This window comes from Podarcis pityusensis (genome assembly GCF_964106645.2).
Source record: "Podarcis pityusensis genome assembly, chromosome: 1".
Classification (NCBI taxonomy): domain Eukaryota; kingdom Metazoa; phylum Chordata; class Lepidosauria; order Squamata; family Lacertidae; genus Podarcis; species Podarcis pityusensis.
The window spans coordinates 119,849,692-119,872,592 of NC_138028.1; the positions used below are offsets into that span (position 1 = coordinate 119,849,692).

The 22,901-nt window shown below is 43.9% G+C and overlaps 1 protein-coding gene across 2 annotated transcripts in view; it reads right to left on the bottom strand.

The window, feature by feature from the left end:
* MYO3B (myosin IIIB) overlaps positions 1–22,901 on the bottom strand; it is a 296,654-nt gene that overhangs the window by 146,600 nt on the left and 127,153 nt on the right. Inside the window, exons 11-16 of one of the 2 annotated variants that reach the window (XM_080972245.1) lie at positions 14,914–15,010; positions 11,102–11,218; positions 9,006–9,110; positions 4,910–4,993; positions 3,584–3,786; positions 1,968–2,066 (exon numbers count right to left, since the gene is read on the bottom strand). In XM_080972245.1, the coding sequence (XP_080828371.1) occupies positions 1,968–2,066; positions 3,584–3,786; positions 4,910–4,993; positions 9,006–9,110; positions 11,102–11,218; positions 14,914–15,010 (705 nt within the window). Of the gene's footprint in view, positions 1–1,967; positions 2,067–3,583; positions 3,787–4,909; positions 4,994–9,005; positions 9,111–11,101; positions 11,219–14,908; positions 15,011–22,901 lie in introns of those variants that run through there. The other variant, XM_080972244.1, reaches the window with a different exon arrangement.

A 22,901-nucleotide genomic window follows, 5' to 3' on the forward strand; every position in this document is an offset into this window, starting at 1 on the left:
TGACTGCTCACTTTTGTCCACCCTAAAACCTTGTTTTAAAAGTAACATGAAATTCAAAATTCTCCTCCCTGCTGAAATTGTATTGACTTTTAATTAAACTGTCCCATGAGATGGGATGCAAAGTTAAAACTGAACTTTGAAATCAAGGAGGCAAGAGTGGCTGCATTCCTAACCCCACTTACTTGGGAATAATAATAATAATAATAATAATAATAATAATAATAATATATTCACATGTCATCCATCTGACTGGGTTGCCCCAGCCACTCTGTGCAGCTTCCAACAAATTATAAAACCACTGTAGAACATCAAACATCAAAACTTCCCTGAATTTAATGGGACCTACTTCTGAGTAGACATGGTTAGGTTTGCAGCCATAGATGATTTTGTGATGGGGCCATGAGCTACTTCATTAACAAGGGAAGAAAAGCTGATCTGTTGGTGGCTGAGATTAAAGCTATGGTTTTTCCAGTAGTGATATGTGGAAGTGAGAGCTGGACCATAGAGAAGGCTGATCGCCAAAGAATTTTTTCCCCCTCAATTTGTTGCATTTATTTGAGTAAATATCTGGTAAATAAAGTCATTGATAAAACATTACAAAATTAAATACATTTTAAAAAGCTTGCCGGTATACATAAAGTCCACAAACATGTATTTCTTCTTTTAAAAAATAAGATTATGTTCAGAGCACCCTTGATATAAAATGCCAGACTAGCATCTACCAGCAGATGGTAGCTTGTGAAACATTTAGAATGTTTTCCTGAAGTGTTAGGGATTCCGGCTTTCACAACTAAGAACCAGTACCACCCACACAACCTACCAAGTCTGATGCCAAAGTTGGAGAATCAGTCTAATATTCTTGTCACAAGAAGGGAGGGCAGGAAGAAACTGCATTGGGCCAATATTACATGGTTTTGTTTGGTTTATGCAAAGAATTGATGCATCTGAATTATGGTGCTGGAGGAGACTCTTGAGAGTCCCATGGACTGCAAGAAGATCAAACCTATCCATTCTGAAGGAAATCAGCCCTGAGTGCTCACTGGAAGGACAGATCCTGAAGTTGAGGCGCCAATACTTTGGCCACCTCATGAGAAGAGAAGCCTCCCTGGAAAAGACCCTGATGTTGGGAAAGATGGAGGGCACAAGGAGAAGGGGACGACAGAGGACGAGATGGTTGGACAGTGTTCTCGAAGCTACCAGCATGAGTTTGACCAAACTGCGGGAGGCAGTGGAAGACAGAAGTGCCTGGCGTGCGCTGGTCCATGGGGTCACGAAGAGTCGGACTCGACTAAACAATAACAACAACAACAACAACTGTGTACTAAAGCTAAAAACGAAAGTTTAAAAAAGTACCATATTTTTCGCTCTATAAGACGCACCAGACCATAAGACGCACCTAGTTTTTGGAGGAGGAAAACAAGAAAAAAAATATTCTGAATCTCAGAAGCCAGAACAGCAAGAGGGATCACTGTTCTGGCTTCTGGGATAGCCGCGCAGCCTGCATTCGCTCCATAAGACGCACACACATTTCCCCTTACTTTTTAGGAAGGAAAAAGTGAGTCTTATAGAGCAAAAAATACGGTATATGGAAAACAAGCTTGTGCAAAATAGGCCAACTGCAGTTCAACAGAAAATAACAAAGTGAAGTGAGGCGTGTTTGTACATCATTGTTTACAGGTCTATGCCTGGCACTTGGACAGAACTGCAAGGCCCCACCTTTACCTGCCCTGTACCTGTACCTGTTATATTCCCCATGATGTCAGGTGTAGAGCAGGTGGGCCTGGCTTGGCCAAAACAGCATCGCAGGTCAAATTCCCATCTTATCTATCCGCTTGAGAGGCTGACAAAGGTTCCTTAAGGGTTGGGGAAGGGTTAATGGATATTCTAACTCAAGCATCAAGCTGGAAGCAACAGCTAATCAATAGCTAATTACATCTGGCATTAAAATCAAATTAGTAATGGGTTACCTGGGAGGCTTTTTCTCAGGCAGCTTATATTCAAAGAGTTTTTTCTGGTGATAAAGGCCAGCATATATATAATAAAATATGTGGAAGTTTTTCTCCCCTCTGTTAAAGAAAAAAAAAGTTACTTTTATGGCTTATATAGTAACGTATTAAATATGTCATACCTCTATATTCAACACTTTTATTACACGTGCAAACTTATGTATATTACATATACCTACATACATTGTGCATACAGTGGTACCTCGGGATGCGAATGGGATCCATTCCGGAGCCCTGTTCACATCCTGAAGCAAACGCAACCCACGTATGCACATCTGTGTGCGCACAGGTCATGTTTCTCTGCTTCCGTGCATGCGCGTGACGTCATTTTAACCGTCTGTGCATGCGTGCGTGACGAAACCTGGAAGTAACGCGCTCTGTTACCTCCGGGTCGCCTAAGAGCGCAACCTGAAAATACTTAACTTGAAGTACATTTATCCCGAGGTATGACTGTATGCCTATTCTCACAACCGCACTGTTTCTCTTGGGAGAGCATTCCACAAATAGGAGGGCACCCATGAAAAGTTCTTTTCATGTTGCTATTCTCTGCACCTCCCCAGGAACATGGAGAACATGGAGAATTGCCTCTGATGCAGACTATAGGATCTGGGCTGGTTTATGTAGAGAGTGGTGGCCCTTGAGGTACCGGGATCCTGAGTAGCATACTGTGTTATAGGTCGAAACCAGCACTTTTAATTCAGTCTGGAAACTAATTAGTAGCTGGTGCAGTCGGGTCAGGATCAGTGTGCCCCGTCCTGGAGGCTAGGCGATTGTTATCTGATTTTTATCAGAAAGCCTAAAAAGTTTTACCGCTTAGCCCACAGGATAGCATCTATTATTTTGTTTCAACTATAGACTTTTTATACTTCTACGGACTTTCAAAGATTGACAGACGTGTGTTCACTTGATTTCAAATATATTAGAGAATTTACAAGTGTACACATTTTGGTTTTGTTATACTAAATTATGTATATTATGCAATAAGAATTGCAGTGCTATCTAGTATACTGGTCATTGTGTTGCTTGTGTTGTTTGTTGTGTTAAGTTTGCAACACAGGGGGTTGTTGTTTTGTACTGGTGAGCAACCTGGCTGCGTATACAGTGGTACCTCGGGTTAAGAACTTAATTCTTTCTGGAGGTCTGTTCTTAACCTGAAACTGTTCTTAACCTGAGGTACCACTTTAGCTAATGGGGCCTCCTGCTGCTGCGCCGCCGCCAGAGCACGATTTCTGTTCTCATCCTGAAGCAAAGTTCTTAACCCGAGGTAATATTTCTGGGTTAGCACAGTCTGTAACCTGAAGCGTATGTAACCAGAAGCATATGTAACCCTAGGTACCATTGTACCGTACTTTTCCGTGTATAAGACTAGGCTTTTTTACTCTAAAATAAGCTTAGAAATCAGGAGGGGAGGGGCTCTTATACACGGAAAAATACGGTATGCTTGATCTGTGATAATGCCTCTTGCTTGGAAGAAATTGCATTGAAAATATTGCCCTACGTGTGTGTATTTTCTAGGAAAGTAAAATTGCTTCTAGCTGAGGAGTGGGTGGTAGCGAAATATTCAAATTTATACCTACACAGCTTGTTTTATAACTCTGGATTTTTCCAGTAGATATTCGGAAATCTTTGCTCCCATGACGGCTCCTGTTGGTGTAAACATCATTTCCAGGTATTTCCCAAAACGGCTGGAGTTGTCATTGATGGCAGTGCAGGCATTTCCAAAGGCTTCAACCAGGGGGTTCACCTGGAGAATCTTCTCCCGCAAAGCACGATTGCTAGCCTTCACAGACGGGAACAGGTTACAAGGGATTCCCCAGCTGAACAAAGTTTTCTTAAAACATGAAGATCTCTTTACCCCAAAGACGTATAATCATAGCTGTCAACTTACAGATTTGAAAATAAGGGACCAGCAGCCTCAAAAATAAGGGATCAGCAGGCAAAATAAGGGATTTTAGTCAACCAGCAGCTAAACAAAGCCTCAAGCGGTGTTTCCCACAGCGCAGCAACCCGGCAAAGGGGATGCAGCAAGGAAAACCACCGTCACCTCTCCGCTGGGAAGCGCTGAGCAAAGGCGAGTCCCCAGGCAACGCGGCCGATTTGATCGGCACAAAGCATGCAAGCTCCACCCCCCCAGTCGTTCTTAGACTCCTTATTGGGTGAGCAACGCAGCCAAGCAACACAGTTGGAGTCTCCCTCCTCCCTGGCCGGCAGGGAGGGAGGGAGAGGAGCTGCTTCCTTTCAAACCCGGGAAATTTAAGGGACATCATCAATAAGGGACAGCAGTGGGACATTTGGCTGGGACAAGGGACTTTCCCGCCAAATAAGGGGCGGTTGACAGCTATGCCTATAATCCACAGGTTTTGTATGACATTGCCAATAATCCTTAAGATGCACCCCTCAAGTCACCCGTGTTGTTTGCAACCCTATCAAATCTTGCTTTTCCCGGCCAGACCACTACCACACCTACTTTTGCAATCAGGCAGGAGCTATAAGTGGAACTGCATGAAAGGAATGTTTTCATCTAATGCTAAACTGTGGCTAAGCATTATGAGATCAAATCTAATAGAACACCAGGATCACACACTCCCCTCCTGCTCCCCCCAGCACAGCAGTGAGGAGGACTTCTGAATCTTTCGCTCCCGTTTTTGACTAATCGCTTTGCAGCTTAGTGTGACATCAAAGCCCAGGCAAACTGCAGTTAATGTTAACGGTGAGGGACTAAAACAAGCCGACTTCAAACTGTGGCCAATTGAAAACAGAAGCAGACATTTCCAACCATCTCCTTGCAGCCATGCTGGAGGAGACGATGGGAAGGGGAGCATGATTTTAGCCCTGTGGACAAACGCAGGCAGCACTTTGCACTGCTGACAGACATTCATGCTACCATGGCAGGCCATAGATACCTTTCCCAAGAAGGTCAAATGCTGCACAATGAGATGGGCACTTTCGGTCTTCCCAGCACCGCTCTCTCCGCTGATGATAATGCACTGACAAAACACACAAAACAGAGGTAAATATGCATCGTTTACAGCTCCAGTGGTTAATCTCCCCAGACATGCACCTTAACAGACCATTAAGACAGCAGAGCATCTTCAATTTGGGTGCCTTTGCAGAGGTCAACAAATCATGCTCAACTTGATTTTAAAATATTGCATAATAATAATAATAATTTATTATTTATACCCCGTCCATCTGGCTGGGTTTCCCCAGCCACTCTGGGCGGCTTCCAACAAAATATTAAAATACAATGGTCTGTCAAACGTTAAAAGCTTCCCTAAACAGGGCTGCCTTCAGATGTCTTCTAAAAGTCTGGTAGTTGTTTTTCTCTTTGACATCTGGTGGGAGGACGTTCCAAAGGGAGGGTGCCACTACTGAGAAGGCCCTCTGCCTGGTTCCCTGTAACCTGGCTTCTCGCAGGGAGGGAACCACCAGAAGGCCCTCGGCGCTGGACCTCAGTGTGCGGGTAGAACGATGGGGGTGGAGACGCTCCTTCAGGTATACTGGACCTCTCTTGCTTCTTGCACAATGATAGGCATTGGGTTAAATAACAATAAAATCAGTGGGGAAAGCCAAAAGTATAGTCATTTTAAAAGCACATATGATACCTTTTAAAATGACTATACTTTTGGCTTTCCCAAAAGTATAGCGCTATTGGGATTTATAATACAAAACACCTGGAAGAAACCAGGTTGGGGTACAGAGAAGTCCCTTTACATTACCTGCAAAATGTCAGCCACAGAACCTTTCAGGTTCTGGGTCTGGTCATTCCAGGTCAAGATTCGACACGAAAATGAGCCAAGCAAACATAGAATCGTGAAGCTGGAAGGGACCACATGAGACTCTGTTGCTGGTCATCTCATTGAGATTGATAAAGATGGCTGTGCCAAATCAACAAGGCTAGGATCAGATTGCCTCTGGCTGCCCTGGAATCAACCTTTGTCAGATAGCTGCTGTGGACTACTGTATTTCTACAGCTTGTCCCCTCAAAATTTGAACTTTTTGAAAGACATCCTGGGAATCCATTGAAGGATACAGTATAAACCAAATATATATTTAAGTTTCATTTGTTTGTTTTGAATTTAAAGACCGCCCTATCCCCGGAGGTCTCAGGGCGGTTCACAGAAAAGATCACAATATATAAAATTAAAATAAAACAATAACCCAATAACACCCCCACAAGAAGAGCCACATTTTAAAAAGGGTATAGGATGTCAATCAGGTCAACCAAAGGCCTGGTTAAAAATGAACATTTTTGCCTGGCGCCTAAAGCTGTATAATGAAGGCGCCAGGAGAGCTTCCCTGGGGAGAGCATTCCACAGATGGGGAGCCACTGCAGAGAAGGCCCCGTTCTTATGTTGCCTCCCTCCGGACCTCTCGAGGAGAAGGCACATGTAGGAGGGGCTCAGAAGATGATCTCAGGGTCCAGGTAGCTTCATATGGAAAGAGGCAGTCCTTGAGGTATCGCGGTCCTGAGCCATTTAAGGCTTTATAGCTTAAAACCAGCACTTTGAACTTGGTATTAGGGTGATGGAAGGAGGGAGACAAATGGCTGGTTGTTGTTTCTGGCAGCAGCCATACATTTGCTGTAGTATCTCACTTGGCTCTCCTGGAGCATCTCAGAAGAACAACCACCCCCATTCTTTGGCTGTGCTGCTTTTGAAAAAGTTGGTCCTCCTAAATGATCACCGTAACTAATGCATTCTGAAATCCTCACATACTGTATATTTTAACTCTTTCTCTATTCAGGTTTAAAACTGGGTCCACCACTGTTTCTAAAGTGCCGTATCCCTGTATTTATTTTCTGGGGGTTCTTTAAAATGTGTATCTAAAAATATACCGACTCGGGATTATTGTACAATCCTGCGGCAAACCATGCCAAGGAGAAAACTGACAAATTAAAAGCGCTGCCTTTTGTTAGAGCCAGCAGCCATCTCTGCGTGCCACAGTTCATGTGAAAAAGTCTTGCAAGATTGCAATCTTTGGGATATAAAGACTCCTGTTTCTGCAGCACTCGACTGCATTTTCATTAAAATCATTGCCATATAATTGGATTTGTGTCCTCATTACAGTTATATTAGAAGTATCCCTATTGTGTTTTTACCATGAAAATGAGTGATCACAGAGTTACTGACTCTTACTTTCTTTGACTTATAGCCACAAGAGTCTGGTACTTCCTAGTCTTCTCCCAAAGTCCACCAACGCACATCTGACCTAAAGGGAGGCATAAATTGCTCTCTTGGCAGCATGCAAATTAATTATTACATGCCCTGGTGATTGAAACCCTGAGTCAGATTAGAAGCCTGCTTACAACACAGATTTAAACTAGGGAAATTAATTAGTCGTTCCCTTTCCTGAAAGAACTCAGGGAACTATAGTTCTTTTCATCCACCCTAGTCTACCTGTCTGACCCAGGTCTGCATCAATACACCCTTAAGTGTTCTAAATTGTTTGTAACAAGCTGTGTCATAGGTGGGGGCATTCACTAGTGCACTGCAGGTCCAGCAGAAGATAGCTTCTTGCCCCAATACAAGGAACATTAAATGTAATCCCATGAGTTGCTGTGCATTAATCTGACCCACAAAATGTTACCTGTGGGAATAATGAAGCTGAATTTAAAATCTCTTGATTTTGACTCCAGATTTCCCCCCAATTGCAGCCTCTAGGATACACGTTTTCAACTTTGTATTTGTCGGGTTCAAATTCAAAATCTTAGGTATACACTTCAAAGCCATGATGTTTGGAGTAGCGCTGGGATCTTCAGAGTTCTATTGCGTGGACAGGCGGAGTCCCCAGATCCCGAGCAGTCCCCCCCGTCATGTGGAATAACGACTCAAGACAACGTGCTATGGGATTAAATTGGCCACAGCTTTATTAAATTTCAAATGTGGGTAGACCTTGGCTCAGGCATTGGGCGTTCTCCCTCCCCAGTCCCCAGCCGGGGACCTAGGGAGCATCAGGGTTATCCAGTGTGTGTGTGGGGGGATGGGCCGGCTCTGGAGAACATATGTTCAAGCAGAGATAGCCGCCCCCGTTACGCCGCCGCCGCAGGGGAAAGCAATGACGACCTTTCGGCGTACGGTCAAAGCCTCCCTTCAGAAACCCCTTTAACGGGGAACCCTGGTATCGCCGCCGCAAAGAGGAAGATGGACTAAAGGATTCCGCCCAAGGCCTGATACCGCCAAAGTTGTGACGTTTTGCTACGGGAAAGGCGAAACCTGCCAATGCAGGGAAATTCCTTTCTGGCCCTTTAACAGCGACCTTAACGTAGCAGCGCCCGCATACCTGTGAAGAAAAGTTAACCTGCAAAACCTGTGAAGAAAAGTTAACCTGCAAAATAAGACATTAACTGAGGGTGGGTAGGGTGGGAGAAGCTCTGGAGCCAAGTGAGGATTCCCAGGTAAGATCCTCCCTCTATTGTGTGGGCAGGTAATCCCTCCCCCACCTGGCCTGGTCTCCTTGGCAACGCTTCCCCCAGGTGGGATTGGACAACTGACTGAGGTAGGTGGGGACCTCCAGGTATCCCACCTGAGGGAAGGCAAAGCCAAGCCTATGCTGTTGGAGCCGCTCCAGATCTAGGGGCTGCGCGCGTCCACGCAAAGGGCGCCCCCCGTTTTAAGCGGGGAGCGGTCATTTTAGCCGTGTGTAACTTCAGAAAACTCCACACAGAAAGTTTGACATGAACTAAAAATTCAACATGCTCTTGCATTGTACAGACCAAGGGTTCCCAAATTGTGGTCCATGAGCTTTGTTCAGGTGGTCTGCAGTGTCTGTGAAGAAGACTTAGCATCCGAATACAATAAAATACAATATAAAGAATAAAAGAAGCAATAAAATACAATTAAAAATCACACAGAATCAGGCACAGTATATTGCAATTGCTACAGCAGGCGAGGGTAAAAGAATTAATTTTCAAGCGGTCTGTGGGAGAAAGCAGGTGGGAACCACTGGTATAGACAACAGCATTTTAAAAATATTTATGCATTTAAAACACTTTCCTACCTGGTCTTTGCTGAAAGTTATCATGCCTTGATAAGCAGCGTCTGCAGAGGCAAATATGTGGGGTGGGTTTGAGGAGCGCTTCACGCCGTGGTAAAGCTTGGAGAACTAAACGAAAAAAGAGAGGTGTCAAAGCACAACATGTGTGCCATGTAATTAGAAGCCCCACCCACCAGTTAAAAAATAAATGAACAGAAACTTCCCACCCCACTCCCATATGCTGCTTGCATTTTTCAATGGGATCGCCGAATCTGCTATATAAAGGTTAGATTATTTGTCCATCTGGCCTAGTCAGGTGACCTATCACCTGATTCTTTTTAAGTGGAGAAACCAGAGATTGAAACTTCTGCATGCAACCCATGTGCTGTTCTACTGAGCTACAGTGTCTCAGTTTTAACATGACTCCTAACACTTCACAGTATAATGAAAACAAAGGGCCTGAGGGCAAACAGATTACAGCCGTACCTTGGTTCCCGAAGGGAATCTGTTCCAGAAATCTGTTCAACTTCCGAAAATGTTTAAAAACCAAGGCACGGCTTCCGATTGGCTGCAGGAAGCTCCTGCAGCCAATCAGAAGATGTGGAAGCAACATTGGACGTTTGGGTTCCAAAGAACGTTCGCAAACTGGAACACTCACTTCCGGGTTTGCGGCGTTTGGGAGCCAAAACGTTTGAGTCGCAAGGTGTTTGAGAACCAATGTATGACTGTACTGGGTACAGCTTAACTTCGTAATTTGATATCCTTTGTTTAAAAAGGCTTTGTTTAGAAACACTTTTCCTTTATTTTGTTTTTATTTAGTAACAACATTAAAGCCTTGTGATGGCCCATTCATGGGCTGGCTGGACACAGAGGAAAGTTGAGAGGCACCAGCTGGGGAACCCCCAAGGGAAGAACGCTCAAAGCGGATTGGTGGCAGAATGACAGTGAGTGCTCAGAGGCAGGAGACGGAGAAGACTGGGAGGAAGAGGTGTCAGAAGCTGAAGAGGTAACAGGGCTTAGTGAGAAGAGAGAGTCTGTGCTAGAGAGAAGATCAGGATTAGGATTGGAAGCAGAAGAGGAAGGAGGACAAAAGGCAGAGAGGGGTGGAGCTAGTGAAGAAGCAAGGCTGTCTCCCTCTCCTGCTCCAATTAAGAGAGGTATTAAGCAGGGGGAGCAAAGGCAGGCACGCCAGCGTAGTCTTGGATTGCTTGGGAAAGACCGGGGAGAGGAGAAGACTTAGGCAGCGGTGGGAAGGCAGGTACCTTCAGTCTCCACAACTCATAGAGACAAGACCTACAAAATGAGAGTAGCTGTGCTCATTAGGCCTGGCACTCCTGAACAGATCCTGTTTCTTCTATTTATTTGTTATAAATTTATTATTATATTATTATTATTCTAATAAGGAGTTAACTTCACTTGCTCAGTGCGATTTATTGCTGACTTGCTCCCGACAGCCCAGGACTTAGCAAATGTTTACAAAACAATAGGCTGGGTAGCCAAAAGTAGTAAAGGTAAAGGGACCCCTGACCATTAGGTCCAGTTGTGGCCAACTCTGGGGTTGTGGTGCTCCTCTTGCTTTATTGGCTGAGGGAGCCGGCGTACAGCTTCCAGGTCATGTGGCCAGCATGACTAAGCCGCTTCTGGCGAACCAGAGCAGCGCACGGAAACGCCGTTTACCTTCCCGCCGGAGTGGTACCTATTTATCTACTTGCACTTTGACGTGCTTTCGAACTGCTAGGTTGGCAGGAGCAGGGACCGAGCAACGGGAGCTCACACCGTCGTGAGGATTCGAACCGCCGACCTTCTGATTGGCAAGTCCTAGGCTCTGTGGTTTAACCCACAGCGCCACCCACGTCCCTAGCCAAAAGTAGCAGTGGAAGCTAATTCTGCTTGTGCAAGAATCCCTCCTGCCCAGATCCCTCCTATCCATTGCAGCCTCCCATGTCTCTGCACCCTGTCCCTTCAAACTGCTCTTGAGAAGTGAGGGAACATCTGGAAAGAGAATGGGACAAGGCACAGATGGGTGCAGCAGGGGAGAGGCATGTGCCTTGGCTCCCATTAGCAGTTCTTTCCACCATCACAAAGCTCCCACCCTGGATACATTCCCAAGATTCTCTTACCTGCGGAGAATATATGCTGAGATTCTGGAAGGGGTTTAAGGCTATTAAGATATCTCCAACGTAAGTATAAATTTGTAAGTCTGCATAGCGCTTCTGCAACTGATGAATAATTGTCTCCTGAAAACATTGCAAGTTTTACAGTTAAGCAGTATTTTGCAGACAGGAAACTCATCATAAGTACATCAACTGCAAGAAGCAAGAAGCGAAAATCTCAAATGTTATTTGTCACTTATGTCAAATATTGACTTTGCCGTATCAAACCATTTTTTCCAAGGCTCATATCTCTCTCCGAGATAAATCTATAACTGTAGGCCACATTAAAAGCAATAAACCTATCTATTACATTTCAATCATTGTTTGGGTCAGAGAAATAAACTGCACCACACCGGGAACAGAAAGAGAGACAACAAAAATATATTTAACATCCTGATTTATGTATTTATTTTTTTAAAAAATCTACACAATAACATAACATTCAGCTAAATTTCTTGCTATAAGCACAAAATGTACAATGATTTTGCTTACAATTGCGGCATTTTACCTAAGGCTCAAAGTGAAGCCCTTTTACATGCAATTAATTTCAATTGCCCACTGAAATCAATTGCCACATAAAATGTACTTAGCACTGGCACGGCTGAGTCCCTGTTTTCTTCTCAACTAAAATAATAAAAATAGTAAAACTAGACAGAGCTAACAAATCTAATTTTCTACCTTTATGCATGTGTGCCAATTTTTATTAGACGCAGGACCCTGACCACACTTTGATAAAAGGATCACAAACTATGAAAATAAAGTCAGCCCATAAAGTTTTATTGTGTTAAAGCAAACGAATACTTCCCTGATATGAAAATACAGGTTCACATTCCACATACAGTGGAACCTTGGTTTTCGAATGTAATCCATTCTGGAAGACCGTTCGACTTCAGAAACATTTGAAAACCGAGGCACAAAGGGCTGTCAACAAATTCAACTGAGAAAACTGAAAAACACACAGCAGAAGCCGTTCAACTTCTGATGTGTGTTTGAAAACGGAAGCATTTACTTCCGGGTTTTCGGCATTCGGGTTCCGAAACATTCGCCAACAGAGTCATTTGAGAACCAAGGTTCCACTATATACACACAGCATCTAGCCCTATTTCTGTTACATGTGTGTCAGGTGGGGCTGTGTAGGTTTTGAATCACTGCCTGGGTGCAGTGAGGAGCAGGATAGAGACCAACAAACTGAAGCTGAACGCTGGCAAGACTTAGGCCCCATAGGTGGGTCCATGGTCTGGGAATTAGGAATTTGCCTAATTTTGGAAGGGGTTGCACCGCCTCTCAAAAAGCAGGTACAGTAGTACCTCAGGTTAAGAACTTAATTCGTTCTGGAGGTCCATTCTTAACCTGAAACTGTTCTTAACCTGAGGTACCACTATAGCTAATGGGGCCTCCTGATGCTGCCGCACTGCCGGAGCACGATTTCTGTTTTCATCCTGAAGCAAAGTTCTTAACCTGAGGCACTATTTCTGGGTTAGTGGAGTCTGTAACCTGAAGCATCTGTAACCTGAAGCGTCTGTAACCTGAGGTACCACTGTACACAGTCTGGCAGTCTTCTGGATCCATCATTTCCACTGGGGACCCATGTGCAAGGGCAGGTTATCCCTGGTGTAATGGGATCAATTGTGCCAAGGTCCACGCCTACACGGGGCCCCAGAGATTTATTTATTTATTCAACAGCAAGTCTCTAGTGCTTCTGGAAGGCAGATTAGGAATCAAAATGTGCAACCTGACCAGGATTTTTATCTGGGGGCAAGAGGCAGCAGTGGAGTGGTGCATAGGAGCCAATTCCTGAGGGCCAAAGTGACCTCAACCTCTACTAATAGCATATTTGAGAAGGTCCCACCCCCCAGTTGATGGGCATTGCCATTCAAATGGTGTGTATCCATCATGTCATGTGATCAACTGTGTGGGGCGGGGCTTACATGCCCTGCCTATTTTATTCAACTTGGCACCCCTGGAGTGGTAGTAGGGGAAGAAAGAAAGAAAGAAAGAAAGAAAGAAAGAAAGAAAGAAAGATCCATACATATGCGGAATGCGGGTGGCACTGTAGTCTAAACCACTGAGCCTCTTGGGCTTGCCGATCGGAAGGTCAGCGGTTCGAATCCCTGCAATGGGGTGAGCTCCCATTGCTCTGTCCCAGCTCCTGCCAACCTAGCAGTTTGAAAGCACACCAGTGCAAGTAAATAAATAGGTACCGCTGCAGTGGAAAGGTAAACGGTGTTTCTGTGTGCTCTGGTTTCCGTCATGGTGTCCCGTTGCACCAGAAGCGGTTTAGTCATTCTGGCCACATGACCCAGAAAGCTGTCTGTGGACAAACACCGGCTCCCTCAGCCTAAAAGCGAGATGAGCACTGCAACCTCATAGTTGCCTTTGACTGGACTTAACCATCCAGGGGTCCTTTACCATACATACATAGGTAAAGGTAAAGGGACCCCTGACCATTAGGTCCAGTCGTGACCGACTCTGGGGTTGCACATTCATCTTGCTCTACAGGTCGAGAGAGCTGGCGTTTGTCCGCAGACAGCTTCTGGGTCATGTGGCCAGCATGACTAAGCCGTTTCTGGCGAACCAGAGCAGCGCACGGAAATGCCGTTTACCTTCCCGCCGGAGCGGTACCTATTTATCTACTTGCACTTTGACGTAGGTAGGTAGGGAGGAGCAGGGACTGAGAAACGGGAGTTCATCCCGTCGCGGGGATTCGAACCGCCAACCTTCTGATCGGCAAGTCCAAGGCTCTGTGGTTTAACCCACAGCGCCACCAGCGTCCCACCATCACCAGTTTGCTTGCATGTATGTACCATACATACATACATACATACAAGCAAACTGGTGATTGCTGGCTTCATTGTGTTCCGCTGCTTTGGGCAAGACGAATGTGCACATAAAGAAGATCTAGCTAAGCTCTTCCCTGCTGCCTGTTTATGCTACACTGCCCCAGCGCCCCACCTTGTGGTCTTCCATGGAAAGGGTTGATCAGGTCTACAACATGCTTAGCAGTGCTGTAGCTCAAGCACTCCTTGGCCATTTCGCGTGGACCCAACAAATCACACCGTTCAAAGCCAGTTAGTGGGTTCCGTCTATCACACTCCAGGCATCACCAAGAAACGCCACCAGCACTGGGTCTATGAAACAAAAGCCAGCTCCTTTTACAACAGCTTTTGCTCAGTTTTATGAGACAAAGTAAACAGGCTCAAAGAGATGGATATGGGCAACAGGAAGTTGGAATATTTCAAGGCGGAGAAAGATGGAAGAAAATGGATCATTCAAGGAGTGGTGGTTAGATCTCTCTGCCTCTTTCCCTGTCCGATAAATTGCCATGCATTCGTAAGCGTGAAAGATCACTGGAGCTACAAGAACCAAGTTTATGTAAGGGGAAAGAGATGTGCATGGTTTGACTAAAGTCGCTATGTTTATAATAGTGATATACTTTTAATGCATAAGCCCCAATGGAAAAGTAGTTCTGAAATATACACCCTCTCTAATCTCGATGTTTGGAGCTGAGCTTCTCATTGCGCCAAGCACAAATAATAATGTAACCTACTGCCATCCATCATCTGCTTCTCCTGTATAACAGAACAATCTAAATGCTCAGAATATAAATGAACCCCTGATAGGAGATCATAATCATATGACACAGTTTTCTCATTATGTCAGGACTATGAACAATTAACTTGGTGACATGGCGATATTGTTAGAAATATGAATAATGCCTGGAAGGCAAGAGCAAGCGGTAAGACCGAGTACTGAGAATTCATTAACTTGTCATACCTTACCTCATCCAGGACTTCAAGGTTTACCAGATCATCATCTGGAGAGTATTTGTCAGACGCATCAACACGATATGGTCTTCGAGTGTGTATTCGCTCATGCCTGTAAACAAGAGTATCTGTGTGAAATCTCTCTTCCCAAGTATGCATTTGTCCATAGGCAATGATCCTGAAGCTTGTGGTGGGCCTAACCCTTGGGTAGGCAAACTAAGGCCCAGGGGCCAGATCCAGCCCAATCACCTTCTAAATCCGGCTTGCAGATGGTCCGGGAATCAGCGTGTTTTTACATGAGTAGAATGTGTCCTTTCATTTAAAATGCATCTCTGGGTTATTTGTGGGTCATAGGAATTTGTTCCCCCCCTTCAAAATATAGTCTGGCCCCCCACAAGGTCTGAGGGACAGTGGACCGGCTCCCTGCTGAAAAAGTTTGCTGACCCCTGGAGACATACCTGCACTACAGACAGGGCCAGATTTAGGTTTGATGAGGCCTTAAGCTACTGAAGGTAATGGGGCCCTTTATATGTCCAGCTGTCCTTTGTCAACAACAAATTGTCACTTCTTTTTTGTGTGGAATATATGCTACAGTGGTACCTCTAGTTATGTACTTAATTCGTTCTGGAGGTCCGTTCTTAACCTGAAGCACCACTTTAGCTAATGGGGCCTCCCGCTGCTGCCACGCCGCCTGAGCACGATTTCTGTTCTCATTCTGAAGCAAAGTTCTTAACCTGAGGTACTATTTCTGGGTTAGCGGAGTCTGTAACCTGAAGCGTATGTAACCTGAGGTACCACTGTATATGGTAATTTATGGACCTAATAGGTCCATACACAACATAAAACACTGTTGCTGTATGTAGGTTCTATTTTATTTGTTTTTTAATCTTATATTTTGGAAATGTACATCCAGGTTTTTCCCCCCTCTTTAAATGTTTTTTTTGGGGGGGGGGGCCAAGAGAGTGGGGCCCTAAGCTGTAACTTGTTTAGCTTATACGTAAATCCAGCACTGACTACAGACCTGAAGATGCTTAAAAGCCATTCCCTCTCCTCAGGGGGTGCTAGTAACTGAAGTTCTGTGAGGGAAACAACTGGTCTCTCCCCTACAGATGATATATAGTGTTAAGTTGTGGACGAACATATCAGACGACACAGCAATTCTTCCAAAGCAGCTCTTTATTTGTAAGCTGGAACAGAACTGAACTGAGGAGCTCAGTCAGCCTGCTTATATAGAGCTCCACTAGAATGCAACAGTAACCATTTTCTGTAACTAGCCAATCACTGAACGTCACTTTCGATCCTTCATTTGCATAACTATCTACAGTATCCCCCTGCTGGCCCAGGGTGAGAACTTCAGATGGACTACATGGAATTGGCGGAAATGACTGGCAGAATCCGAGACCAGGGAGAAGAGTTGGTAGAAGAAGATTGGAAGAAATTTAAAGACTATTTACAGAAATACTGTAAAATTAATGAATGTTAGACTCATGTCGGAATGAAGTTAAGTGGTTTTAGCAGCAATGTTACAAAGGAGTATGTAAAAATGGATTGTTAACAGGCGAGAACCTAAACCTATAATATATTAAGTTAAAGGATTAAGATAAAAACAAAGAGGGAAAGGAATTGCTGAATTAATTAACTGAACTGGAATACAAAAAAGGGAGGCGTGAGGAGGTCAGGGAAACAAGTAAATGAAAAGTAAGGTATGGAAAGAATGATTTGTTTTTTTAAGTCTTTTTTCTGTATTTTTTCTTTTTTCTATTTTTCTTTTTCTTATATATGCAACTTTTCCTTTTTTTTGGAAACCTTAATAAATATCATTTTTTTTAAAAAAGAGAACTTCAGTACATAACATATAGCACTTATCAATCTACTGTTACTAGGATCTTTTGGAAGAAAATAAAACAACTAGATTGGTACAAATATACATTTGTAGTGCAAATACACAAAAATACATATTATACAAGAAAAAGGTTTATAAAAATCAATGAATCTACTGGGAACAACTGCACAAAACACACACACACGTTTTACCCAAGCAAATCAAACAACAATTTTTAAAAAGGAATAGTTAAGGTATGAAAATATAGACTGCATACATTATCCATTGTATGATAGTAAGTTCTTGTGCACAACATGTTTACTAACAAGTGTCCTTGCATCCCAACAAGTCATTCTAGAGTTCACTATATGTCTTTGGTGTCCTTGCTGCTGTCACTGGGACACTCATTCCTTCTTAATAGCATGCATTAAGTCTTTAAATTGTTATGGTGTGACCACCTGATAGATTATCCAAATGTTTGCAGTCTCCGTAAAATGAAATAAAATGAGATAAGGATATGTTGCAGCAGTCCATCCTGAACCCATGAGATAAAATTGGCAAGAAGGTTGTAATCCTATGCATTCATCCTAGACAGAAAAGTCCCATTTAACTTAAGTGGGGCTTAGAATCATAGAATTGTAGAGTTGGAAGGGTCCACGAGGGTCATCTAGTCCAACCCCCTGGAATGCAGGAATCTTTTTGCCCGGTGTGGCCGACTTGTCGCCGTTCTACACACTGTGCAAATGAGATTGTAGAATTGTGGGCCATACCACTCTAGACAGCAGGTGGAATGCCATATTTTTAATGCCTGCCCCCACGTAAAAAATTTATCTGCATATCGTAAAACCACACACCAGGGAGAAGTCTATTCTAAAGCTTTACCATTGATATGCTACATGCAAGAAAAATATTACATGGAGGACTATTCAAATATTTCACTCCCACTTTGCAATCTGAAGTGGTGCAGCCCAAAATATTGCCGCCAAAGTCTACTTGCCACGTAACTCTATGCAAGAATGGCTATTACTGTCAATTAAACACACCCAACACTACACTATGTAGCAGCAAGTCTTTCAATAGAGAACCAAGTATAAAATCCTAATTTTTTTCCAGTCATTCCATCTTGGTGTAAGTTAGTTCCACTTCTGCATACACTCTTGAAGTCACTTCTAGCTAATCACATTTCTTCTCCCTCATACATGCATTGTGCAATCTGAATGCGACCATGACCAGGGCTATAGTCAAAAATCAAGAGTATTTACCCTGTTACCTCTAAGTCTGCCAAAGCATCGTCTTGCATGGCCCTAGAACTTGTCCAAGATGACATTTCTGAACCACAACTGCTAGGACATGCTAAATTCCAAGAGCGTTCAGCCAGCTTCTCCTTGCAGCTTAAATTATCGCCTCCGAGTTACAGAATTAGAAGCAGAGACATACTGCCCCATAACCCCTATATAATCTGATTACATGGGAGGAATCTTTGGAAACGCCAACAAATACCTTTTGCTTTTAAATAGGATGTCCTAATTTATCAAACTGTAAGGCCATAATTTTTTTTTAACAGTGTTGGTAGTACAGTATGGTACAGCACAGTGTACCTGCTGTACATGCAAAAGACTGAGGGGCTTAATTCCAGCGTCCAGTATAATCAAAGCGTAGAATGCAGTGCACCCACTGAGATACAACAGCATCCTGCTGGGTACCATTTAGAATTGATCCTCAATGACACTCTGACAGATTGCTCCTGTGTACGACTTCCTGTACAGAAGGCAGTAGCAATCTGATAATGCTGGGGTAATAGCATGCAAACCAAACAGAACAATGGTAAGACCTTTCAGGGCATTGAAAGATATGCAATGTAATGCATAGACAATATACTGGCCTCATTTCCAAACAGAAAAGACACTCTGTTTTTTATAGTTGGGTTGGTGTGCGTGTACAGTGGTACCTCTGGTTACATACTTAATTCGTTCCGGAGGTCCGTTCTTAACCTGAAACTGTGCTTAACCTGAAGCACCACTTTAGCTAATGTGGCCTCCAGCTGCCACTGCCACCGCGATTTCTGTTCTCATCCTGAAGCAAAGTTCTTAACCTGAGGTACTATTTCTGGGTTAGCGGAGTCTGTAACCTGAAGCATATGTAATCCGAGGTACCACTCTATGTGTGTGTATATACATGCATACAGCGAATGACTTTAAAAATTGCACAAAGCAACAGCAACTCAAAACAGAACAAATGCCATGAGTAATTCAATAGAAAAATGAATGTTTTCTCTCTCTCTCTTGAATTACTCATGAATGTTTTGGGACAGAGCGATTTTTGCAGCTCTTGTTAAAGTTGCAAAACAACGAGGCACAGGAAGGAGCAATAGAGAAATTTCTGAAACAACTGTGGAATATCAGCTCCGCCCAAGGCATGATGGAGAGCAGCAACAGCTGGGAAAGTATAGACATAACATTTTACAAGGACAGAAAGAAACACCACGGACAGAATAATTGCCACACACAGGAAGAACAAGGATATAGTTTTGAGTGCCTCACTTGTACAGTGGTGCCTCGCAAGACGAAATTAATCCGTTCCGTGAGTCTCTTCGTCTTGCGGTTTTTTCGTCTTGCGAAGCACGGCTATTAGCGGCTTAGCGGCTATTAGCGGCTTAGCGGCTATTAGCGGCTTAGCGGCTATTAATGGCTTAGCGGCTTTAAGAAAAAGGAAACAAACTCGCAAGGACTCGCAAGACGTTTCGTCTTGCGAAGCAAGCCCATAGGGAAATTCGTCTTGCGGAACGACTCAAAAAACGGAAAACTCTATCGTCTTGCGCGTTTTTCGTCTTGCGAGGCATTCGTCTTGCGAGGTACCACTGTAGTTCTATAAATCATTTAATGTGTCAACACGAATGGAAGTTACCGTATTTTTTGCTCTATAAGACTCACCTTTTCCCTCCTAAAAAGTAAGGGGAAATGTGTGTGCATCTTATGGAGTGAATGCAGGCTGCGCAGCTATCCCAGAAGCCAGAACAGCAAGAGGGATTGCTGCTTTCACTGCGCAGCGATCCCTCTTGCTGTTCTGGCTTCTGAGATTCAGAATATTTTTTTTCTTGTTTTCCTCTTCCAAAAATTAGGTGCGTCTTGTGGTCTGGTGCGTCTTATAGAGCGAAAAATACGGTACTAATATTGCAGTTGTTGTATAAGGGATTATTATTTTGACCAGAATGTAATTGAAATTAATAAGATTTGGAACGCAGAAATAAAGCACATATGACTCTAAACAACTCCACATACATGTGTTGTCCAAATTGCATTTCACAATTTCCCCTTCATCTCCTACACCACGAGCAACTGTATGGCATCCATGCTTTATTGATCAGAAATTGCAAGTTGCCTTTCAACAAGGAGTGAAAGGGGAAAGAGTGGTTTCGCAACTTGATGGGGCGTATTTTGCATTAATGGTTCTGAGTTTCTGTTTCAGTCATAGTCAAGGTTTATTTCTGACCACCAAAGTGCCTATTAGCATCCCATTTGTTTCAACGGGCTCATTTGAAGCATGATTACATGCATAAAAGGTGTCAGGGAGATTTAAAAACAACAACACACAATCAATTAGAAACATTTAAAAGCTTTTTGTTGGTGGACCCCAAACCTCCCTCAGATATACTATGAAAAGCAAAGCAACAAGGTAAGAAGCTTAGCTAATTGGCATAATGCAACTACTTACTGGTGAGGACAATTTTTAAAAAGGTACAAATTCATGGCCAATATCTTTAAATAAACCCAGGCATTGTGCGATCTATTGTCTTCGATGCTCTTCAATGTTGAACATTTACCATTCTGCAGGTTCTCGGCTGTGCGCAGGTCAGTGTAATGTGCTTAGGTTCAATGCAAAAATTTTAAAAAACTGAACCTGAGGTGGCAATAGAGCACTTGGAAGGAGTTGCACTTTTGAGCCACGTGGTCGGACACAGATGCTGGGTTTTTCTGTACGAAGGCCAACCTGAGGTAAGAGGCTAGGTGTCAGGGACTGGACTGAAGAGGAGGAGGAGTGGTGGGGGTCTGCCCCCTTCTTTTCATCATCATCATCATCATTTTTTAATTTGTATACCGTCTTTCTATCTTACAATACTCAAGGCGGTTTACAAGCTGAAGAAACAAAAATGTACATCTTATAACAATCTAATGCAATACAAAAATGTGATAAAACTTTAAAATAGGCAACCTACATCAAAAAAGTAACATTCAACAATCATTAGAATAGTATTAAATAATAACAACATGTAAAAGTTGAACAGAAATCCACTCAACAGTTACAATAAATAATTTCTAAACTCTAATCAGACCAGAGGGTAGGGCAAGGGAGGTGGAAGGAGGCCTTGCCTGATGGAGTCTCTCCCCTTACAGTTCTTCCTTCAGGACCAGCTTCCTTATGAGGAGTCCCAGGGCCAGGGGGTTGGGCAAGGCAGGTGGGATAGCATCCAGAGAGGAGGAAGGCAGTCTTGATTTACAGTAGGGCTTGGAGGAAGGTAACAGCTCAGAGATAGATGAACATAGAGTTATGCAGTGTTAGGAGAAGGGGGAGGGGAGACAGAGCAGCTAGCTGACACGTCTATGGACAGTATAACCGACCCCCTTTCTCCCAAAACATGGCGTTCATTAAGGGTGCAAGAACAAAGAGTGTAGAGACAATTGTCCATGGATGGATGCTGTAGAAGCAGGTGTTGTTGCTAGAGGGGAAGTGTGGCGATCACACAGGGTCCCCGGACGTTTGACGGTCTATTGATCCCTGTGCCACCACTGTGCTCGCTTCCCCGCTTCCACCAACCCGTTTCTCTCGGGTACACACGGAGTCCAGACAGTTGTTAACATTAAATCAAATAAGCAAGTTTATTTTATAAGCATTAACAAGTTTATGGTTTCAGCTAATTTTTCTTGTCAGTTTCTTAATCTTAGTTTCTTTACTGGCCTATACCTTCCTAAAAACTTCTGATTATCCCAATTGTTTATCGGGCTCCTCCTAACAGTTCCTCTCACTCTCTCATATCAAAACTAGACCAGCCCACAGACTTATCCTCCCTCTTCCTTCTCCAACTCCCAACTGACTTCCACACAACTCCAACTCTAACTCTAACTCCTCCCCTTGGGTTCCCACTGGCCAATCACTTCACACTCATTTAACCCTTTCCTTATGACCCACCTAGGAGGGAAAACGCCACAGGAAGGGGCAGGAGCTCAGTGCGAGCAACTCCATTATGGAGGAATGGCTGGAATTCTTTGTCTTTACTATGATGCCTGAATAAATCATATGTAAGAATAAATCATCTCGTTTCCTCCCTGCCTCTTGGTGCTATGGGGGTGAGGGTGGGGGTGGGGAGAGGATTCCTCAAGCCTGACACTAGAGCAAGTTGGTCACAGGAGAGGCTATTTCAACAGCCAACAGGACTCTTTGCTTGTAGAAGTAGGCAGCTTGGTGGCATACTGATCATCCCAGGTTAAATTTCCCCTGAGTCATGAGTGTGAAAGGGAACACAGTAATAATATCTGACCCCTTCATCCCACGCCAATTTCAACCGGTCCCTGCCACAGTTATTTTGGCAGGTAGCACAAGAACATAAATAAGAGACCTGCTGGATCAGACCAAAGATCCATCTAATCATAAAAATAGCTCAGCTGGTAAAGCTTGAGACCCCCTTAATCTCAGGGTCGTGAGTTTGAGCCCCGTGTAGGGCAGATGATTCCTGCCTTGCAGGGGGTTGGACTAGATGACCCTTGTGGCCCCTTCCATTTCTACCATTCTGTTTGCACAGTAGTCAACCAGGCGGCTATAGGAAGCCACCAAGCAGGACCTAAGCACAAGCACACTCTGTTAGAATTCCTGCTTCATGATTGCAGTCATGGGATTTTTGTCTTTCACATGACGGTATATGTTTTGACTCCACAGAGTGGGAAGTGACGGAGACAGGATGTTTGTGTTACTGTGTTCCATGAAGTGGGACTATTGTCCTTTGTTTTTTCTCTCTTTGCTGTCTGATGCTAGAGAGAGGGAGCCATGTTGCAGTGCTCCGTGTGTGTATATATGTAAATAAAGTAGATTAGCCAAAATGCTGAGTTGCTGAGGTCTGTCACGTGAGTTGCGAAGACTCTGTGGATCCCTAAGTGTGCCAGTGTTGGTTGGCATCGGTCGCTGTGATGCC